The sequence below is a fragment of the Oncorhynchus kisutch genome, linkage group LG18 (assembly GCF_002021735.2).
Source record: "Oncorhynchus kisutch isolate 150728-3 linkage group LG18, Okis_V2, whole genome shotgun sequence".
Classification (NCBI taxonomy): domain Eukaryota; kingdom Metazoa; phylum Chordata; class Actinopteri; order Salmoniformes; family Salmonidae; genus Oncorhynchus; species Oncorhynchus kisutch.
The window spans coordinates 59,098,843-59,121,421 of NC_034191.2; the positions used below are offsets into that span (position 1 = coordinate 59,098,843).

At 42.7% G+C, this 22,579-nt stretch overlaps 1 protein-coding gene across 1 annotated transcript; it reads right to left on the reverse strand.

The window, feature by feature from the left end:
- Positions 1 to 1,543: 1,543 nt before the first annotated feature.
- Positions 1,544 to 4,305, reverse strand: fzd8a (frizzled class receptor 8a). The gene has a single exon (XM_020507353.2). It carries the CDS (start codon positions 3,832 to 3,834, stop codon positions 2,083 to 2,085), a length of 1,752 nt encoding a protein of 583 aa, XP_020362942.1. The 5' UTR covers positions 3,835 to 4,305; the 3' UTR covers positions 1,544 to 2,082.
- Between the last annotated feature and the right edge of the window lie 18,274 nt (positions 4,306 to 22,579).

Genomic DNA, 22,579 nt, shown 5'->3' on the forward strand with positions numbered 1-22,579 from the left:
GTGTAAGGTCAGAGTGGACAGCCATTTGAAATGTTGGAGTCACTTCTGATTACGATGTGAAGCTCATCTTAACGACACTCCCAGGGAGTCGCAGGGTTCAGCTTTTACTTTCTTAGATAACATCCCAAGATTTGGGTTACGATCCTCTTAAGAAACAGACGGCTCTCCGATAATTACATCGTGTGACAATCAGCCAAGCCAGGGCTTGCCCCGTTGCCCTGAACCGCCCGCTTGCTCAATAGACGTGCGTGTTAAGAAGAAATCAGATGCACAGCTTTCTTTTTACCACTAGGCGGGAGTATGAAATCATGTCTGCGTCAACAAGGACTGGTTTTTAAATTAAACCTAAGTTACCTCTGCAGGGTAAGTTTGGCCAACTTCATGTGCGTAAAGTTGATAGTAACACAAATTAATAACTGTTTCCTCAAAGCTGATAGTTGAAGCTCCAGGTCAGAGCACAGATCCAGGTAAATGAAAACAAAAAGTGTCATAACTTTGTAATAACAGTGTTATAGCTGTAGGCTTAGTTGTTAGTTAATAGGCCTATCTTCATTCCAGACATTCTGTTATGGACACACCTCATTTAGGTCCAATGTTTTGACTCACAGAAGTTCGCTTTAAAACACTCTCAATTGACATCTCTGTCCATTGCATGGATCTTCATCCAAATAACGTTTAGCTGGGCCACAAAACACATAAGAGCCTTGAAAAATACCTCAAACATCAGAGGATCACAGTCACATTTGATATTTTGCTGAAAGAAATGTGCACCTTTTATGTGGGGTTATATTGTATCATCTTATGCCAATGCATTGGGGTTACTTGGACACAAAGATACATTTGCTGCAAAAACGTCTGTCCCGGGGCGTCCTAAGATGTGACATGATGTGAACAGACCAGCTGTGGAGCATTCACTGCCATTTCAATATCATGTCAAAACCCTACGGTCTTCATAATAGGCTACATAGAGAGTTGAGACAGAGATGTTTTGATTCAGCTTTATAAAATGGGACGAGTTGCAGCTTCAGCAGCTCTGCTCTGACAAAAACCAAAGCGAGAGAGGAGCCCTAAAGTTCTTTTAATTCAATAACGGCGTCCATCAAAGCAACAACAGCCGCGCAAATTGGACATTAGGGGATCCTTGGCGCATCTGAGGGACACTTCTAACTACATGTCACCTTTATCCTCTGCCATTAAAAAGTGAGATCAAAGTCTCCGACAGATGAAAAGAACCCATTCCCTACATTTAAACTCTATTCAACTTGGTCCTCTTTTAATCAATTAAGTAGCGGGCCTATGCAAGCATGTGAAGAGTTTAAACCCCTTATGGAGAGGGGATGCTTCAACTCAACCCCTGCCTCTAATTACGAGGCCGATGGTTAAAAGGGTTCTCTTTGCTGCTCAGATTCACAAAAGCATCTATTACAGCGGTCTTCAACATGGTGACTGACTGACCGCAAGGAACCATTGAGTACTGAGTACCAGTAAGGAGTGATTTGTAGAAGAATTAAATAGCTTTAGAAAAGTTACACGGAAGTTTTACATTTATCAAAATGTTTATTTTTATTGTCAAAATAAAAGTCATATTTGCTTTTTTACAAAGAGACATCTTCTACACTTTATACACATTTACAATAGCTTATACATTTTCTTTTATACAGAATTTACAAGTTTGTACATAACCATTATATAAATACATCTTTATAATTAAAAAAATGACACGTATAATATTTGGGCACTATTAAGGCTTAATTTAAACCATCTTTGATATTGTTCTGATTGATTTATACAATTACATCTGACTGGCACTATGTTAAGGTTATCAATCAGTCCTTATAGGGTTATGAACTAAATGTTTCTTTGCGTAAAAAGAAAGAACACATAATGCCCATGTGCCCAGAAATGTCAGTCTGCTCGTTCTATACATATGAATGGGTAGGAATGAACTCTTGTTAATGCCAGGTAGGCTACAATGTTATAACCAGTTCTTCAACAGTATGTTAAAATGCTAACTGGTATAAAAAAAGAGTGCTAGCCAAGCTCCGGAACAATTAGCCCATTAGTCCATCCATGGGTTTCTCTTCAAACCTGTGACAATGGCATCTGTTTTGGGCAAGATACAGAGCTGGCAGTACCCGATCTCCAGGTTAGTCCTGTGCTCACGTCACTGTACATTGAGCCACTGGTGCCTTTGCTACCCCAACAGCAGCGCGTGCAGAAGGTCCTCCATGATTCCAGGGTCTTCCCCGACCATATCCACACGCCGGACGTAATGCCCACCAGAAGGCACATAAAGTACTTCAACATGAAGACTGCATAGTCCGGCTTGTTCAGTTCATGCTCCGACAGACAGGAGCAGTTGTGGGTGATCTCCCAACTCTGTCTGTTGTGCTGCTCGTAGAAGTAACAGGCCACTATAATAGTGGCAGGTACGGTGTACAACACGGTGAATATCCCTATCCTTATCATCAACTTCTCCAGCTTGTCTGTTTTGGTGCCACCCTGTTTGATCACGCTGCGTATCCTGAACAGGGACACAAACCCGGCCAGGAGGAACATAGTGCCGATAAATAAATATATGACCAGGGGGGCCAACACGAATCCTCTCAGATTGTCCAAGTTTTGATTGCCAACGTAGCAGATTCCAGCCACTGAGTCCCCGTCCACAGAGCTGAGGGCCAACACAGCAATAGATTTCATACTAGGGATAAGCCAAGCAGCCAGGTGAAAATATTGGGAGTAACTGGCTATGGCTTCGTTTCCCCATTTCATCCCAGCAGCCAGGAACCATGTCAAAGAGAGAATGACCCACCAGATAGAACTGGCCATGCCGAAGAAATAAATCAAAAGAAACACAACAGTACAGAGTGCAGGGCCAGTGGTCTCATAGTGAATGTGTTCCACGTCATACTCCCGGTTGCAGGCCACCTTTTCGTGTCCAGCGATTAGTCTGACGATATACCCGATGGAAACAAACATGTAACAGGCAGAGAGGAAAATAATGGGTCTCTCTGGGTACTTGAACCGCTCCATGTCTATGAGAAAAGTGGCAACCGTTGCGAACGTGGACACAAAACATAACACGGACCACAGACCTATCCAGAACGCGGTAAACGTTCTCTCGTCTTGCGTAAAATAGGGGTTATGGCAGGGCATGGCGCAGTTTAAAAGCTGCCCGGTCTTCACCCGGTTGTAGAGGTGATGCCGGTCAGTGTTTACCGGGACCATGGGCGAAAGACACTTGCACTGCGGCTCGCAGGGAGCCGGCGGTTTGTATTTACCGGGAACACCGGGTCGATTGTGTCCTTTGTTGTTTTTATTAGGGTTAAACGCCTTACCCGGATAGTTGGTAGGCTTAGAAAGGACCGGTGATACTGTGGTCGAGTGAGTCCTATTGTAGTCCATACATAACATCTCCGGATTGCCTTGAACCGGTAGCGAGTCACATTTCATTCTGTCTGGCCAGGGAAAACCATACTGCCTCATAAGAGGCGCACAGCCTGCCTTCGCTCTCTCGCAGACGCTCCGGCACGGTGGCAGTGGTTTCTTATAGTCCTCTAGGCAAATAGGAGTGTACATGCTGCAAAGAAAGAACTTGAGGTCCGGCGAGCACTGGATTTCAACCAGAGGCCAGAACTGGTGTACCTCCAAACCCGCCTCGTCCTGGGTGTCGTGATTGAACTGGTTGGGCATGTAGGTATAGTTGTAGCCGATCCCCTTGCACAGAGGCACGGCAATCTCTTGGCAGGTGATCTCCTTCGCCGTGGTGCCGCTGGATCTCGGTAAAATAGCAAGTGAGAGAAGCAGGTATATCCCCGACAGGTAGCACTCCATCCTTTATCGGATCCCTCTCCTCTGTTGATAAAACAGCAGTACAGTAGTCCTCCTCTGCCTGCTCCTGTCTCTTGCCAGAGCCTGCGCAGTCTAATTAGATCGTGTACAGTGAACCCATCTCGCTTACTCTTTTGGCACGGAGTTGCAAGCGATTTGCAAACCGTGTATACTTTCAGAGGAGGAGCGGGAGGAGAAAATATAGCCTTCAGGCGAGCAGGAGCAGTCAAGATGGCTGAGGACTGAGGAGAAGCGAGAGATGCAGAACACCCGGCTTTATTCCCTTGTAAAAAAAAAAAGGGTGCTATGGTTATCCTGTAGCTTATCCTCGACTAGGCCTCTTTCCCCTGAATTGGTTTGCATGCTCCGTTTAAAACGACTATAGAAGTTTAAAAATCGTGGCTACTGTTTCTCGAAAAGCAGTGGCTACATTCGTTGTGTGTGCTCTATGTTCTATTGCCCATACAATTCGTTGTGCCACGGACGCCACGTTCAGTATTTATATTGGAGACGTGAAGTCCTCCCCCCATGCTCCGTTGACAAATCAGACAGCAGGGGCGGGACTTTGGGATAAGTCAATCAAGTTTTCTCTGAGCGTTTTGTTTAATAGCCTTAGTTTGTTTTTCAGTTGCCTACGGTAATGTTTGACCAATTCCATTAGAAATGCGACGGAGTGTTCGTGTAACACAAGGCGTAAAGGGAGGTGAAAAGGTTTACCAGGTGTAGAATAGCAATACCATAATAGTAACACAATAATAACACAATATTGATCACATTTATATAGGCTACTGTAATTTGTATGACGGTAGAATGAAAAGTAGCCAGTAGCCACACTAAAAGTGAAAATGCACAAAGTATTTTCATTTTATACCTTTGTCAATTTTCAGTAAAAAAAAAAAAATCACTATTCACACTGATAAAAATACGATGTTCAACAGAATTAAAATACCACTACGACCCATAATGGAATGGGAGCTCTTCTTCGGCAGGTTCATTTGCGCATGATAGGGCTGCCCAGGGGGTTGTCTGTCTGTGAGAAAGGGGTATTTATTGATTAATTGAGGTGCTGATGTTTTGTTTAGCGGTTGTATAGGGCTCACGCAGGGGGGGTAATTGCGTGAACGCCAAGAACAAGCACCACAGTTTGTAAAACACTGGCAGAGCACAACGTACCCCCTGCTTCCAACTAGTCCAGTCCAGTTTACTCTTTGTAAAGTGATGGTGTAGTTTGCTTAAATTAACTTACAGCCTACTGCAATAAACATTTACGACTTTGTTTCATGACAATTCAGTTTTTTTCGACATAAGCTGCCCTGATTAGTGTCTAGCTTTGTTAAGGCAATACAATTCATTAAACATTATATGTTAATGTGACAAACAATGGATAAATCAATGTATTTTTACAAAACATATTAAAGGTGTAATATGTTTATAAATAGCCAATGACTCGCCTGCCTTAGCCATATAGCCTACTCCTGGCACCGTCCTTTAGTATCTATTAGTATTGAATGCTTGCAGAACTAAAAACAAAGCCTGTTAATGGTTAGAGGCTGACAACAGGTGTTTGGTTTCTGAACAGACCATTATGAAACAAACTAGCAGAGAGCGAGCAGATGACTATCAGAATCACTTACACTGTGATAGGGTATTACTGCTGAACACATATTAATTAACATGGAAACGGGGGCTATGTGTGTTCCCTCCAACCACCAACTGGACCCTCACCACTCTGGCCCAGGATTTCATCCCAAATGGCACCCGACTCCCTTTATAGTGCGCTACTTTTGACCAATGCCCTACAGGACCTGGCCAAAAGTAGTGCACTGTTTCGGGAATAGGGTGCCATTTGATACAACCCACATCCGCAGACTAAATCCAGAGTTGGGTTACTCACAGCTCCAGCATTCCAAGTTTGAAAGGGTAGAAATGTGATTACTGCATCTGTTCAGAACTTTATTATTTTCAATTCACTACTGAGACTCTCGGGTGGTGTGGTTGGGTTCCAAAGGGACTTCAATGCTTCCCTTATTCCTTTATACTGCACTTCCCGCGTGGCAGACCCAGTGTAGAAGAGCAGAGCCCCTGTCTGAGGGGACACAGAAAGCATTCTGTTACCTAGATATGCAACCTCTGAAGATATTTTTTTTTATGTGGCCTGCATTTGGCTTTAAGTGTTTGATAAGCTCAAAAAAAAATTATTAAAGCCAAGTCAACTCAAATTGCACATGTTGACCTACAACTAGAGTAATATTAAATACAACGTTTATTTACACATAAGTCAAATGTGGTATCTTGTCGCGTTACGTGATGTTTAACAAGGATGATGAAAGAATCAGTGTATTTTATTCTCCCGTTATCATGTCCAAGAATTATGCCAGAGCTTGGGACTATAAGGTATTTTTGTCAAAATTGAGTTATTGATATAGCCTTGTTCTGTTCAATGTTCTCAAAAGAATATAAGATAAAAAATAACTGACATCATTCAAACCAATGAGGGTTCAGAACTTTCAAGCGAATCATCTTTTTGCAGATGGAACCTTATAGTCCCAAGAACTCGAAGGAATGATTGAAGCAGAAAAGTAGTGGCGTTAAGGTTGAGTAGTATTGTGTTTGGGTTGGAGCCAGGTCTTTGTCATGTGAGGGAGTTTTCACATGCAGCAGACACACTAATCTAATAAAATAAACACACTTTAATTCATCAGTCTGCCTGTGTGTGTAGAGAGATGGTACCTACATGTTCTTTAAAGACATAGTGTGACTGGGATTAGATCTGGTTTACTATATGAGATAAGAACAGTGTAAATGGGTGTTTACCTTTGATTAGGCTCAGAGGCAGAACAATACCAACCAGACGTGTGTGTGTGCGTGTGTGTGTGTGTGTGTGTGTTGGAGGAGAGATACCCATTACTCTTCCAGAAGCGCCAATAAACACCAATGATTGAGATGTGTGAAAATAACACACACACACACACACACACACACACACACACACACACACACACACACACACACACACACACACACACACACACACACACACACACACACACACACACACACACAATAACAATAAGGAGGGAGGAGGAGGGAAGGCATGGTCGAATAGGCGTGAGGTGAGACAGTGTGTTGTTGCCACTGTACTCAATCTGTTCCAACAACAGGTAATGATTCACTGTGTGGTAAAGGGTTCAGTCCTGATTTACAACCCAGACTGAGACACAGAGTTACTCAGTGTCAGGGAGCATGTGAAAATTGCCCCTATAAGACCTAGTCAACCAAAATACAATTGAACTCATTAAACTAATGAATGTGTTGACCCAAGCAGTTTTTTCTTCACATTGAAAACAAGACAATTTGTGTGCGTGTGCGTGTTGTATGTGTGTGTGTGTGTGTGCACATTGACTTAACCCATAGATGGTGGGAAAGATACGGTAATACAACTTTATCTTGTAAAGGGCTAAGCACTCAGACAGAGAGATGCTAGCCCAATCTACCAAACACAATTCCAAGAACCTATACGGCATTTAGCAGACTCGTGCTAAACCAGCAGTGCTTGTTAAGTCTTAATTAGCTGTGTTTGCTCAGCCTCTCCTTTCTATAGAGATGGAGGAGGTGGCTGGAGGCCTCAGTGTGCCCGGTCGTAGCCCCACTTGGAGACTCCCCATATGGGTCTGTGTGCTCAGGGGTTGGCCTGCTAATCAGTTTCAGGTGGGGCTTGGGGTGAGGCTGGGGTTGAGGCTTGTGGCTAGAGCTGGGGGCAGGGATGGGGGTGGGTGCAGGGGTTCGGGGTGGGGGCTGAGAGGGCTTGGTGGCTGGGGGTGGTGGTGGTGGTGGTGGTAAGGTTGAGCCTGTGGCTGAGGCTGGGGGAGGTTGAGGCAGGGAGTGGGGTGTAGACTTAGGGAGTGGGTGTGTAAAGTTGCGGGAGAGCCTCCTCCACTGTGGAACTCCGAGGTGTCGGAGTGTGTACCCTGTGAATTACCTCACCTTCGGTCCATTACCTTAACAAACATGGCCAACCCCTCATCCCCTCCAATCAGTCTACTGCTGTGAAGAGGCAGGGCAGGAAATCCTCCCTTAGCTACCTGTGTGTGTGTGTGTGTGTGTGTGTGTGTGTGTGTGTGTGTGTGTGTGTGTGTGTGTGTGTGTGTTTGTGTTCATTCACGCTATGGGCCATTAAATGCTGTCAAGGGAACTCTGGTGCACAAATCAACAGGGTTCATTGTTTACAACTATGTACTGTCAAAAAATGTTCAGGCAAGTAAACCAATTATGTTTAACGGAAGCTGTTTTTTGTTATAATCTTGGAACCACTGTGTGCTGTACGTTAAATGAAGCGTTGTGCTACATGACTATTCCGTTTCCCTATGTATTCTTCGGTATGTGTCTGGCTGGTATGGGCTGCTATTTGACACCCAGGTCAGATTTACCGCTCCTCTTGTAAAAGAGAATGCATCTTGTTCTTTCTTAGTGAGCCCAAAGGAAGTTCCCTTCCTCCCTCCAGGAAACACACACAGTGAAAAGCTTTTTTAACCTGGTCCGTAATTGGAGAGGAGGCCTAGTTTGCCTGACACATGGGGAGCGAAGTTGCCTTACAGGTAAAGAGAGAACAGATGGAGGGAATACTAACCTAGAGAACGCAATCCCATAATTACTTTTCCTGGCCTCAGTGTCATCATTATACCATAGATAGACATTAGACATTCTGGAGGGTGATATATGTTCTACCAGAGCTGACCCCTGACCCTGTCTGGATGTCCGGGTTACGTGCCTGGGTGTGTGATGTAGTGTCTCCTCTTTGTAGGGCTAGCGAGCTGGGGTGGGCTGGACAGCTAAATAACTTTCCTTTTTCGTATGCATCCAATTTTAGAATATTTGATAAATTCCTCTCTCAGTAGACAACACCTTTACCTGGGTGTCTCATAGTGTCAAAGGTCGCTGCTGAATAATTTGATTATTGTTTGTTTGTATCTCTCTCTCTCTCCCCTATCCTGTTAAGAACTGTAAAGATATCAGGTCCTCTCTCTCACTGTTTCCTGTCCCAAATGTTTGTTAATGGACTGAGCAATACCTTTCACAGCAGTGGTCTGCCGGTCCACTTCCTCCGTCTCTCTCTCTCTCTCCCCATATTTATGTGTCGACTGCAGAACAGATGGCGAGGGCAAGGATGACCACCAGACGGAAAACTACTATATAGAGGAGAGAACGTCAAAGCGGAATGACGGGAACCAAAATTCGGTTAGCGAAAGAGAGAGCAAGAGCAGATGTACAACACAACAACCTTGCAGACATTTCACACACACACACACACACACACACACACACACACACACACACACACACACACACACACACACACACACACACACACACACACACACACACACACACACACACACACACACACACACACACACACACACACACATACACACACATGCACACACAAACATATCACACAAACATATCACACCAACATATCCCAGGCAGGCAGACACCTCAAGCGAACCTCCCTGGGCACCTGTAATGCTCATTAGCACTCGGATTAAGCGATGTTTATTTATATAGAAAAACAGTGTGGGTAAACATCGGCTTATTTATTAATTTTGCCTTCATATCCAGTTCATATGATGACTGACTGAATTGGGGAATTGCAGACGAGGAGAGATCTGTGTTTGAAGTTCTCCTGGTGAACATCTGTAGTGAGTTGGGGTGAGCAAAGCAGAGAGGAGACTCTTGGTTGGGTGGGTGGTATTGGAGAAGGGGGACCATGTTCCCTAAGAGAGAGAGAGAGAGAGAGAGCTGGGGGAGAAGGAGAATGAGAAGGGTAGAGGAAGTGAGAGAGAGAGAGAGAGAGAGAGGGGGGAACATTAGGAGTGAAGGATCTGTTTCTCCCATCGGCCCAAACATAGGGACATGGATGACCTGAGACTACATGTGATCATGTGTTACACACACACACGCACACACACACCATGTTCCCTGAGAGAGAGAGAGCTGGGGGGGAGAAGGAGAATGAGAAGGGTAGAGAAAGTGAGAGAGAGAGCTGGGGGGAGAAGGAGAATGAGAAGGGTAGAGAAAATGAGAGAGAGGGGGGGGGGGGGGGGGGGGGACTTTAGGAGTGAAGGATCTGTCTCTTCCATCGGCCCAAACACAGGGGCATGGATGACCTGAGACTACATGTGATCATGTGTTACACACACACACACACACACACACACACACACACACACACACACACACACACACACACACACACACCATTCATCTCTCCATGGACTGGTAACACCCCCACACTTCAAACTGGTTCATCTGCCCCCTTCTACCCAGAGTGGCAGGCATGTTGATGCCATACTGAATAATGAATGATGGACATGATAATGAATACCACAATTACCTATGTGGCTTGGATATGTTTACCATATTATTATAGATGAAATACTGTGGGGGACTCACAACTAATGGTTGACTGCCTGGTGTTGATGGTGATGCACTCTGAGGTTGTTGAAATTCTGCTCACAGCTGTGTGTGTGTATTGCTTTCTATTGCTGTGTGTGTGGTTGTGTGTGTGTGAGTGTGTGTGTGTTTATGGCTCCCTGTAGCTGATGTTAACCTTTGAGCAGCACTAGTAAACCAAGATTTCTTTATTTAACCTTTATTTTAACAGGGAGCCATGCTAAGACCAAGGTCTCTTTCATAGATGAGCCCTGTAGATAAACCTTGACCTCTTTCTGGTCCTCCCACAGCAGTTGGCTGTGTCCTCTCACTGCATCCACCATGAAAACATTACAACCCTTTTACTTTCCTACATTCAATGTTATAAAGGCATTGAATACAGTTACACATTCAGAGCCCCTGGGATTTTAATGGAATCAAGAAGGGGTTATCTTTATTGCACAGTGCAAACTTAGTAACACATTCCAATTACAAACATAACGTGCTGTGCTCCATAAAATGTCCTTCTGTCGCTGCATATCTCTCCTGTTGTAAGTTTCCGGAACACTGAGTGTTACTTTTGCAGCCGGGGACACAGGGATAGATAAAAATGGGATACCACTAACTCAGCTAAAAGGTCACATAGGGAATATCAGTTTGTTCTCTACAGATAAGTAACATTTTACCAAAGAGATGATGATTAGACCAACCAGCCTGTGCAAATGTAAAATGTACAGAGTGAATGATTTGGATAATTATAGCATCAGATCATTAGACATGTCTTTGCCCCAAATGGCACCCTAACACCTTTACAGTGCTCTATGGGCCCTGGACAAAAGTAGCACCCTATAAAGGGAATAGGGTGCCATTTGGGATGCTGGCCACTACTGTCCTGATAAAGCCCGCATGACTGTTCGGTATCAGAAGCCGTGTTGGTGGTGCGATCCAATTTCTCCCCAGTGTCACTCTGGTTTGTCACAGACGTAATTAGGGGTGCTGGACTTTTCATTCACACGAGAACACGGAACACAGACAGTGACAGCAGAAGTGTGTTTGTGTGAGGGTGTGTGTGTTTGTGTTTTCTGGTGTATTTCCCAGACTAGAAGGAGTGTGTTCATGTTGATAGATGTTTAAGGAGTGTGTTCATGTTGATAGACGTTTAAGGAGTGTGTTCATGTTGATAGATGTTTAAGGAGTGTGTTCATGTTGATAGACGTTTAAGGAGTGTGTTCATGTTGATAGACGTTTAAGGAGTGTGTTCATGTTGATAGACGTTTAAGGAGTGTGTTCATGTTGATAGACGTTTAAGGAGTGTGTTCATGTTGATAGACGTTTAAGGAGTGTGTTCATGTTGATAGACGTTTAAGGAGTGTGTTCATGTTGATAGACGTTTAAGGAGTGTGTTCATGTTGATAGACGTTTAAGGAGTGTGTGTCCTGCCTTCCTCAGTCCTTGATCAGCTTCTATAATGACAATACAGATTAAAGCAGGATTTCAGCCCAATGATAATTGGACTAATTGAATTCACGTATAACGACACGGCTAGGCGTTTCTGTATTGGGGTGCATGGCACAGGGATGTTCCTTAAATTAGGTAGGGGGATGACAAAGCTGAGCTCCTTTGAGGTGAAGGACTGTTTTACTATGACTGATTGAATCAGCGAGGTATGGTAAGATTGAAACGTAATAAAGATTTCATTCTGAGTTGTAGATGTTATCTGGCTGTATAGATATAGAGGGAATCACAGAGGCCTTTATCAGTCAGGGACAACATTAAGATAGCTATCTCCAGACAGAATGGATTAGGTAAGTGGACCATTGCACCACAGACTGAGATAGTTGAAGTGCAAAGTCAAGATCAATATTGTAACCCAGCAGTAGTGTAGTAGTACACAAATGTTGCCCCAAAATTCTCAAAGGATCCCTGTGTGAAAATTTCTCTGAGAAAAAGTGACATACACTCAATGACCTTAAATTATGAATCCCATAGCAGTGTTTCTGTAGCACATGAGATTAAGTTTGCAATAAGTTTACTATATTGATGTAAATAATCATGATATCATTCTGTCAGGTAGACATAGGATAGTTTGTAGCTACACTGAACAAAAATATAAATTCAATATGCAACATTTTCCTAGATTTGACTGAGTTACAGTTCATATAAGGAAATCAGTCAATTGAAATAAATGTATTAGTCCTAATCTATTTGACATGACTGGGAATACAGATATGCATCTGTTGGTCACAGATACCTTTCAAAAAAGGTGGGGTCTTGACCACCATTTACCTCATGCAGCGCGACACATCTCCTTCGCATAGAGTTGATCAGGCTGTTGATCGTGGCCTGTGGAATGTTGTCCCACTCCTCTTCAATGGCTGTGCGAAGTTGCTGGATATTGGCGGGAACTGGAACATGCTGTCGTACACGTCAATCCAGAGCATCCCACACATGCTCAATGGGTGACATTGGGACATTTTAAGCTTCCAGGAATTGTGTATAGATCCTTGCAACATAGGGCCATGCATTATCATGCTGAAACATGAGGTGATCGAGGCAGATGAATGGCATGACAATGGGCCTCAGGATCTCGTCACGGTATCTCTGTGCATTTAAATTGCCATCGATAAAATTCAACTGTGTTCGTTGTCCGTAGTTTATCCATGCCCATACCATAACCCCACTGCCACCATGGGGCACTCTGTTCACAACGTTGACATCAGCAAACCTTTGGTCGACACAATGCCATACACGCTGTCTGCCATCTGCCCGGTACAGTTGAAACCGGGCTTTTATCCATGAAGAGCACACTTCTCCAGCGTGCCAGTGTCCATCAAAGGTGAACATTTCCCCATTGAAGTCGGTAACGACGAAGAACTGCAGTTAGGTCAAGAACCTGGTGAGGATGACAAGCATACAGAGACGGTTTCTGACAGTTTGTGCAGAAATTCTTTGGTTGTTGCAAACCCAGAGTTTCGTCAGCTGTCTGGGTGGCTGGTCTCAGATGATCCCGCAGGGGAAGATGCCAGATATGGAGGTCCAGGGCTGGCATAGTTACACGTGGACTGTGGTTGTGAAGCCGGTTGGACGTGCTGCCAAATTCTCAAAAACGACGTTGAAGGTGGCTTATGGTAGAGAAATTAACATGAAATTATCTGGCAACAGCTCTGGTGGACATTCCTGCAGTTAGCGTGCCAATTACACGCTACCTCATAACTTTAGACATCTGTGGCATTGTGTTGTACAAGGTGCACCTGTGTAATGATCATCCTGTTTAATCAGCTTCTTGATATGCCAGGTGGATGTAAACAAATATTTTTTTGATGAATACGTTTTTTGTGCGTATGGAACATTTTGGGGATCTTTTATTTCAGCTCATGAAACATGGGTGCAACACTTTACCTGTTGCGTTTATATTTTTTTCACTAATAGTTGACATTTAATTGACATGGTTTTGGGGGATTTTTTTCACTAATAGTTCATATTTAATCGACATGGTTTTTGGGAAAGCCTTTCCATCTACCAGAAGACGGTTAGCACCGCTACAGTATATTGTTCATGTTCCTATATTGTTTTAAACCCGGAAGTTTTACTTCATATTATGAGGCCTATAGTAAAAATCTCCCCATAGAAACATAGAGGCAATTATTTTAGAAAGACTTCCTCAAATGTGTTCTCCCGTTCTATTGGTTTTCTTTAAACTTTTTTCCATTTTCTAGCAGCCAAAGGCATTATCCTAGTCATATTAGCAACCCCTGATAGTTTCTGCATCTTAAGATCTCCCCTCTTTCAAAATGTATAATTCATATTTCCATTTCAGCCCATGAAAATGCTTGCATGTGTGCAGGGCATTTTAGAACAGTGTTTTCCCCTTGAATTGCATTTTTGAACATTCGCGCACAGGTCTACTGCCGTGTGCACGTTGCTGCGCCTAAATTATGAAGAAATAATAGTTTAGCAACATTTTTGGCTAAATATTCAAATCTGTTCCATCAACCTTATTTATTGATACGGTCTATACCTCCACTACAATAGTTTGATATGCACCGTGGGGATTAAGAAGTGAGTATACGCAATGGCCACTGAAAAAATGGCCACTGAAAAATACGACATATACCTGCGTATACCGTCCACTACACCACTGTAACCCAGCTCTTACAGTGTCGTTATCACTCAATTTAATAGAATTCTATTATCTCTATGGTGGTTACGATCGCATGAACACAATAATCTATAGAAAGGGGCTTAGTCTTCTGCCACCACCCCCAATCTCAAGTCTGCTATAGTTTATTATGACCTGTCATTCTAATGAATTATTACTGCTTTCTTAATGAATGACGAAGAAGCTGTTATTCCTATAACTCGTTCTCAGAATGTGCTGTTGCTCAGAGATCTTCTGCCAGTGTAAATAGAGGAATACTTGGGTCTGCTGTCCCAGTGTATGATTTATGGTTATATGGATCTTTTATATAGATCTCAATTCAACAGTGCCAGAATCAACACATTGAGCATAGAGAGATCAACAGGGAACGGCTAAAACAAAGAATTACATATGGAACTGATTTATAGGATCTCTGTAGGGTCAACAAACCCTAAAAAGTCCAAACCCAGTTGGTTTGTGTGGAATTTTGTAGCCTCATTAAAATCTCGTTGTTTTTTTTACCACAAAGCTTAATTCACATATGAAATAGCAGTTTGTTATTCTGATATTTCAATCTGTCAAAAAGTAAAGAAAAAATCACAGATTGTATAGTTTAGGCCCTGAATGCATTTGCATTTATAAAAGACATACAAAGAAAGAGGCTGAGAGAGACGTAATCTTCGGCCCAAATGGCACTCTATTCCTTATGTAGTACACTATATAGGGAACAGTGTGACATTTGGGACATCGACGTTACGTCGTCAGATCACAAGTTCTGCTGAGGGACAGGCATACTGCCATAGTGACTGATATTTGATTGACAGAGAACATGGTGGATTTACCTAAGCTTCTGAACCCTCTCTTTCTTCTTCCCCTTCTCCCTCCACCCCCCCCCTCACTCTCTCTCTCTCTCTCTCTCTCTCTCTCTCTCTCTCCCTCTATCGCCTTTTCTCTCTCATTCTCTTTCCTCTCTTCTCTTCTCCTTCTCTTTCCTCTCTTCTCCTCTCTCTCTCTCTCTCTCTCTCTCTCTCTCTCCTCTCTCTCTCTCTCTCTCTCTCTCTCTCTCTCTCTCTCTCTCTCTGAGAGGATGAAACCTGACGAGTGTAAATCCGGGGTGGAATGGCTTGGGGCAGCGACCTGCTCTAGAGAGGGTCAGTGGGAAACAAAGGCCATTCAGGTGAAGGATCCCGGAGACAGCTAGGGCTCCCATGGAGATAAGAATAGGACTGAGTGGAGCAGCTAATGTACTAGCGTTTGCATAGGCAACGCTTAAGTCTTAGCAGCGGAATGTGTGTGTGTTCGTGTTTGTGTCTCTGTGTGTGTGCGAGTGTGTCTGTGTCTCTCTATATCTGTGTATTTGTGTGTGTGTGTGTTAGAGAAGGGAAAACAGATTGACAGGTGAGTAAACACACGTTAAAGCCCAATAGACATTCCACACATTTCTACCAGGGTTGAACATATGCCATACAGGGGTGCTAATCCTCCCTATGGCAGCTTGGCTTGAGCAAATTCACAACATTTTTCAAATGCATAATAGACAACTTGAGAAGTCAACCCATTGGCCAATTGTAGTGAAATACTCTATAAATCTGTGTAACTAGCAGTCCTCGAATGGCTAGTTCCAGCCATTTCCCACTGTCAGTGTGTCAAGCCAAAGGCATTTTGTATGATAATGCAAAAGTAGATATTATTCCCTCTAACCTTTCCAAGTTACACACTGCAAAGGAAATGAGAGAAATCATGACTATTTAATAGTCACTGCAGTGAGTAGGCCTAGGCTATGTGTCAGGAGGAGTGGTATATAAAATGTAAACGTGTGTTCGCTGATTATCCTTCATTTGTGCCTACAGCTCTAGTGTTCCCTCACAGTCTCCTATCTGCTCTGAGCAATAACACTCGGTTCCCATGTGGAACCATACAGGCTCCGGTTGAGCAGAACTTTAAACATTACTGTCACTAGCATCAGCTGTTAGCGCTAAAGAACTCTAACTCACTCCCAGCACACAGAAATGTCTTCCAACAACTGTATAAGTCAAAATATAATTGTGCTTGTTTGAGTTTGTGACAAGCACTTTCGGGGGTCTCCCTCTCTCTGTGTCTCTCTTTCTCACTCATTGTAGGTCCTAATTATGAGGCAGCTTCAAATAAATACATTTGAGCTAGTTTATTGAGGAAAAATGTACTTGACTATGACTGAGATATGACTATGAATGAGATACTGTAAGTCACTCCGGATACGATTTGCCAAATGACTTAAGTGTTCTTTACCGTATGTTTAGAGAGAGAGAGAGAGCGAGAGAGAGAGAGAGAGAGCTCTTATTCAGTGCATGGGGGACCACCACTTAGGGATTGGCCGGACTGGAGGAAGGAAGGAGATTTCCTGGGTGCCGCAGTATTTGTGTCTTGTTAATTCTTACAGTAATGCGGGGTAATGCAGGCTAGCTATACAGGCTATGCAATTAGCAAGCTGAGCTCTGAATAGGCTGGCTAATCAGGGGACAAAGGCTGGGGCTCAGCCACCATTATAGCCAGGGGTGAGAGTAGATTTACTTTCTTCCCGGGAAATATTTTTTTGGGGGGGAGGGGGCTAATCATAGAATAACATAGAATCCCTATTAATTTAATAGGATCTCTGTGGGCCTAATGGTAAAGATATGTTGTTTATCTTTTAAAAGGTATTACCTTTTAAAAGATAATCTGATGTTTTCAACAGATTGTCAAACAATCACTTCAAACGGCTCCTGTAAGCCTGGCTATCTCCCACGTTCGTCCACTCTAAACAATTACCTCATCCACACAGGTCACTGTGCACCCGCCATTTGAGGAATGGAAAGAGACATCTCTAACAAAAGACCAACAAGTGTAATCAATCACATTCAGTTTTTTTTTCATTCAGTAGGCCTACACTTGGAACCTGAATTCATGAGTCCACTGTCTGCCCACGCCTCAGCCATCTCTGCGTTTTGGAGCGTATTCCACTCGTTTTCATGTTAATTCGCACATTTTTCATGTGGGTAACATGCAGTAATGATAAGTAATAGTGTAATAGCCTACAGTTTTCTTGGCATCTTTGTTTTAGTTATTATGATAAGCTCATGCTTTACCGGCAAAGTGTACCCCACTATTTAGTTTGCCGGTACGTACCGGTACCGGCTTACTTTCACACCTGATTTCAGCCCTAAGGAAGTTTTGCCATTGTCAGGAAAAGAGAGAGATAGAGAGAGAACAAGAACCGCCAGATATAGAGAGAGAGCTCTTATTCAGTGCATGGGGGACCACCACTTAGGGATTGGCCGGACTGGAGAAGGAAGGAGATTTCCTGGCTGCCGCGGTATTTGTGTCTTGTTTATTCTTCTAGTAATGCGGGGTAATGCAGGACCAATCAGAGAGAGTAGAATTGACCCGTTTTCTTTCGTCCTCTCTAAACCAAACTTGCTGGTTCTGCTGTGATTCAGGATAATGTGGTCAAATAATACCTAGATCAGGATCAGGACTGGCTTTTACCCCCCCCCCCCCAAATATTATATTACCAGGAAAGCTTTTTGGCATTTTGAGGAGCAATACAATCTTGTTCACATGCACCTTTTGAGATATGTGGGTTTTTAAGTAATGGCTAAATTGGGTGAAATACAAAAGGGGAGGGTATGCATGATGAATGAACCTGACTGGTATAGCTCATGTACATGTTTTCATTCTTACATTCACCTGCTCATGAAGACAAGAAGACCATATCTCTAGCATGCCCCTCTCCCTCCCTCCTCCTTCCTCCCCCCTCCTCTTCCCTATTCCCCCCCCCCCCCCCCCCCCCCCCCCCCCCCCCTGTGTGCCCCAGCCACACTCAAATCTGTCGACTCAGTAGTCTGGGGGACCTTTTGCCACCTCGGAAGGGTGAGGGAGGAAAAACAGAATAGCAGATCCTAACGTTATCTTCCCCTCCCGTTCTCTCCTTTTCTCTCCCTGCAGCTTTATCTTTCATCCCTTCATCCCTGCTAATCACATCGGCGGCCAGGCTCCGTTCCTTCCTTCGTTCAGCAGAGAATAAAGGAACTGAACTCTCCTGCATGGTCATTAAAATTAAGCATTGAATTATTGACATGTAATTAGCCTGGTCTTTATGTGGGAGACACTGGAAACTTTCCCCCTGCGGTGCGCTGAGGAGGAGAGAGAAGAAGGCTCAGTCTCAAATGGAACCCAATACCTATTTAGTGCACTACTTTCGACCAGGGCCTATAGGGGAATAGGGTGCCATTACGGACGTAGACATAATATGACTTACAGCTGTAGTCATCAGAACTCGGGAAAAAAAAGATGACAGAAAATCCCAACTCCCAACTTGAAAATCCTATTTATCTCATCATAATAATACGATTGAGGAACTGAGCCTGGTCCGTTGGTTCCATCTCATTTAACAGAGTTTCTAGTCCCATAAGGAGTCGAGTCTTGTCTTCAGCTTGTTATCTGCTTCTTCGTTGGATTATGTGGTGGATTATGCAAATGTGGGCAAAATATATGCACATAGATGACTAACATTTAGGTGCTCAATTGCCAAGCATTTATGTGTGTGGTATACTTATTTATACTAATCTTGTTTATCTGTTTATATTTAATTATATTGTTACATTCCATATTCTAATTCTGTTTATCCCCTGTCACTCAGATTCATAGTGTCTAATAGTCACATGTACAGGGTTGCAGGTGTGATTGCAGGGTACAGTGAAAATCTTACATGGACTCACACGCAATAAGTAAACGACAACATGTCAACAATACCCATCTGGGCATTATTATTGAGTGGAATCGTGCTAAATATACCCTTTTCACTGCAGATGGCAATTACAGTGACAAATGCCAAATAGCATTTCTCAACAGTGCGAAAGAAATAATTCCTTGGCTTGTTGACTAAGTCAAATACACATTTGGACTATTTTTAAAGGAGTTTGACAAGCTGTTTATGTTAAGCCTAAGTAAATCAAATTCTGAATTTGCTGTCCTAGTAATCTCATTTTGTTTACCACTAACGCTAAGTACATTAGCATCTTCATTGCCTTGACTTAATTTACCCCTACTGTATACAGGATTTATTAAGCTTAGCAGGGAGTAGCCTAATGTTGTGGAATAAGGCTAACCTACTGTATTACAGTTACATTTGAGTCATTTAGCAGACGCTCTTATCCAGAGTGACTTCTAGTAGTGAGTGCATACATTTTCATACTTTTCCGTATATTTATGAAGTGTTCACTGGCATAATCTGACATTGAGACAGGATAGAATTCATTGCTTGGAGAACTGGATGCCTTCTGGGTATGAAGTGATAGCAGAATATGTTTTTCCTTAAAGGCAAATGGACATATATTTGGGCGTTGAGGACCTGGCAAGTACTCCAAAGCACATTGTTGAAGAAAAGTGTCAAATTAAATCACACTGCCAGATTATAATGAGTTTTACAGTATTTTTTTTCACAGATATAAACTATCTACTGTACCATGTAGACGTGGCCGTTAGTTTCTCTCCTGTCTGTCTGTTGGTGTTTATAGGAGGAAGTGAGTCACCACTGAGAGGGAAACCACCAAACCCCTGCTCAGGAAACAACAATGTACACAATGGGAAATAATTATTTGGTTAGCTCATTCCGGTGGAGGACGTTTCTTTAGTGGGGGTTTAGTTGACCTTTAGGAAGGATGTAAACATTAGGTCAAAGGTCACAGTGTTTCCAGGTTGTTGTGGTTTACGTCCAGGCATCCATCCATTCAGAGCGAATGGGAGCAGGTTTCATGTCTCACCTAACTGTGGCTTTCCTGTTTATCCTGTTTAACCACAGTTCCAGTGGTTGACTACAGTCCTGGTTCCCATAACCTGGCAGTAATCTGGACTCTATGGATCATTAGGTAGCCATATCACAGCCCTATACAGCTTTGTGTCACACCCTGGATACTAACATCTTCCATTCTACAGGATCTAGTAGCTTCCGCGATGTAGCAGGAGGATAGATTGGTTCCATGTCAACAACTGTGTAAAGGTTTCTTTCAATGGCTTCTTTTTTTAATGGTTGGTGCGTGGCGAATGAACTAAGTAGACCAGACCCAGCTGCCATCGCATTGGTGCCTATTGGTACCTTATGTAGACTGGAACTGTGAACATTTTTTCAATGGTCAAAGGCCTTTTTGCGTCATCTTTATAATCCACCCTATTTGGTGCGGCCTGGCTTTTACTGACTGTGATGTGGTTGTTTGAGTGAGCTATTTACTAATAACCCCTGGCAAACACTAACCCCTTTTGTACGAATGAACAATGTTACAGACAGGTGTCTGGGAGAATAATAGTGCCATAGGCTAAGTGCCGTGTGTTGTTTACTCACTGGAATTAGGACATTATCTTTATAGATAGTACATGTTTCTGGCAATCTGCTCACACTGAAGCCGCCATTAGCAAAACAATGAGAATAGGTTCGCAGAGACAAACGAGGCAATTCGTTAACACTAACGTTAATCATTTGCTTGCGCTGGTGGTTGCCAAATAATCATTAGCACCTGTGATAGGACAAGGAGGGTGGGCTGCTACTTAGAATGGCAAGAAAATGAAGTGGAGCAACACTTGTCCATTCTCACAAGACAATACACTTTGTTGTGTTTTCAGGAGAAACTATACCCATCTTACACATTTTCACAGCTCTTCAAATGAAATATATATACATACATCACCAGTCAAAAGTTTGGACCAACCCCTACTCATTCAAGGGTTTTTCTTTATTTTATTATTTTCTGCATTCTAGAATAATAGTGAAGACATCAAAACTATGAAATAACACATATGGAATCATGTAGTAACCAAAAAAGTGTTAAACAAATCAAAATATATTTTATATCTTAGACTCTTCAAAGTAGCCACCCTTTGCCTTGATGACAGTTTTGCACACTCTTGGTATTCTCTCAAACAGCTTCATGAGGTACAATGTAGAAAATAGTTACAATAAAGAAAAATCCTTGAATGAGTAGGTGTGTCCAAACCTTTGACTGGTGCTGAATATGTATACTACCGTTCAAACGTTTGGGGTCACTTAGAAATGTAATTAAAAAAAAGAAAAGTACATTTTTTTGTCCATTAAAATAACATGAAATTGATCAGAAATACAACGTAGACATTGTTAATGTTGTAAATGACTATTGTAGCTGGAAATGGCAGATTTTTTAAATGGAATATCTACATAGGCGTACAGAGGCCTATTATGAGCAACCATCACTCCTGTGTTGCAATGGCATGTTGTGTTAGCTAATCTAAGTTTATAATTTTAAAAGGTTAATTGATAATTAGAAAACCCTTTTGCAATTATGTTAGCACAGCTGAAAACTGTTGTTCTGATTAAAGAAGCAATAAAACTGGCCTTCTGAAGACTAGTTGAGTATCTGGAGCATCAGCATTTGTGGATTCGATTACAGGCTCAAAATGGTTGAAACAAAGAACTTTCTTCTGAAACTAGTCAGTCTACTCTTGTTCTGAGAAATGAAGGCTATTCCATGCGAGAAATTAGTAGTACAACTCTGTGTACTACTCCCTTCACAGAACAGAGCAAACTGGCTCTAACCAGAATAGAAAGAGGAGTGGGAGGCCCCGGTGCACAACTGAGAAAGAGAACCATTACATTTTATTGTCTAGTTTGAGAAACAGACGCCTCACAAGTCCTCAACTGGCAGCTTCATTAATTATTACTCGCAAAACACTAGTCTCAATGTCAACAGTGAAGAGGCGACTCCGGGATGCTGGCCTTCTAGGCAGAGTTGCAAAGAAAAAGCCATATCTCAGACTGGCCAATAAAAGGAAACATTAAGATGGACAAAAGAACACAGACACTGGACACAGGAACTCTAACTAAACTGATTTCTTTGCTTTGCTATTGGCATAGGAGGTTTGAGTTTTAACGTGAAGGACAATCATAATTATTCTAGGAAGGTATTTACATTCAGAAACACAGTCAATTAAAGAAATGTTCACAATAAAAAGTAAAATCTTCAATATGAGTTGTGGATGTGAGTATAGGAGTATTGTCTTTCAGTTGGATGTTTCTATCTCCACAGTTCACATAGATCTATCTCTTTGATGTTGTGGTTTAATACCTTAGACGTGTTAGGAAGAGGATATAGTTTAGTTGATGACCTGTCTAGAGTTGCATCCCGCACACAATTA

Coding starts and splice junctions, on each gene's coding strand:
- fzd8a (XM_020507353.2), bottom strand. CDS start 3,834: ATGGAGTGCTACCTGTCGGGGATATACCTGCTTCTCTCACTTGCTATT.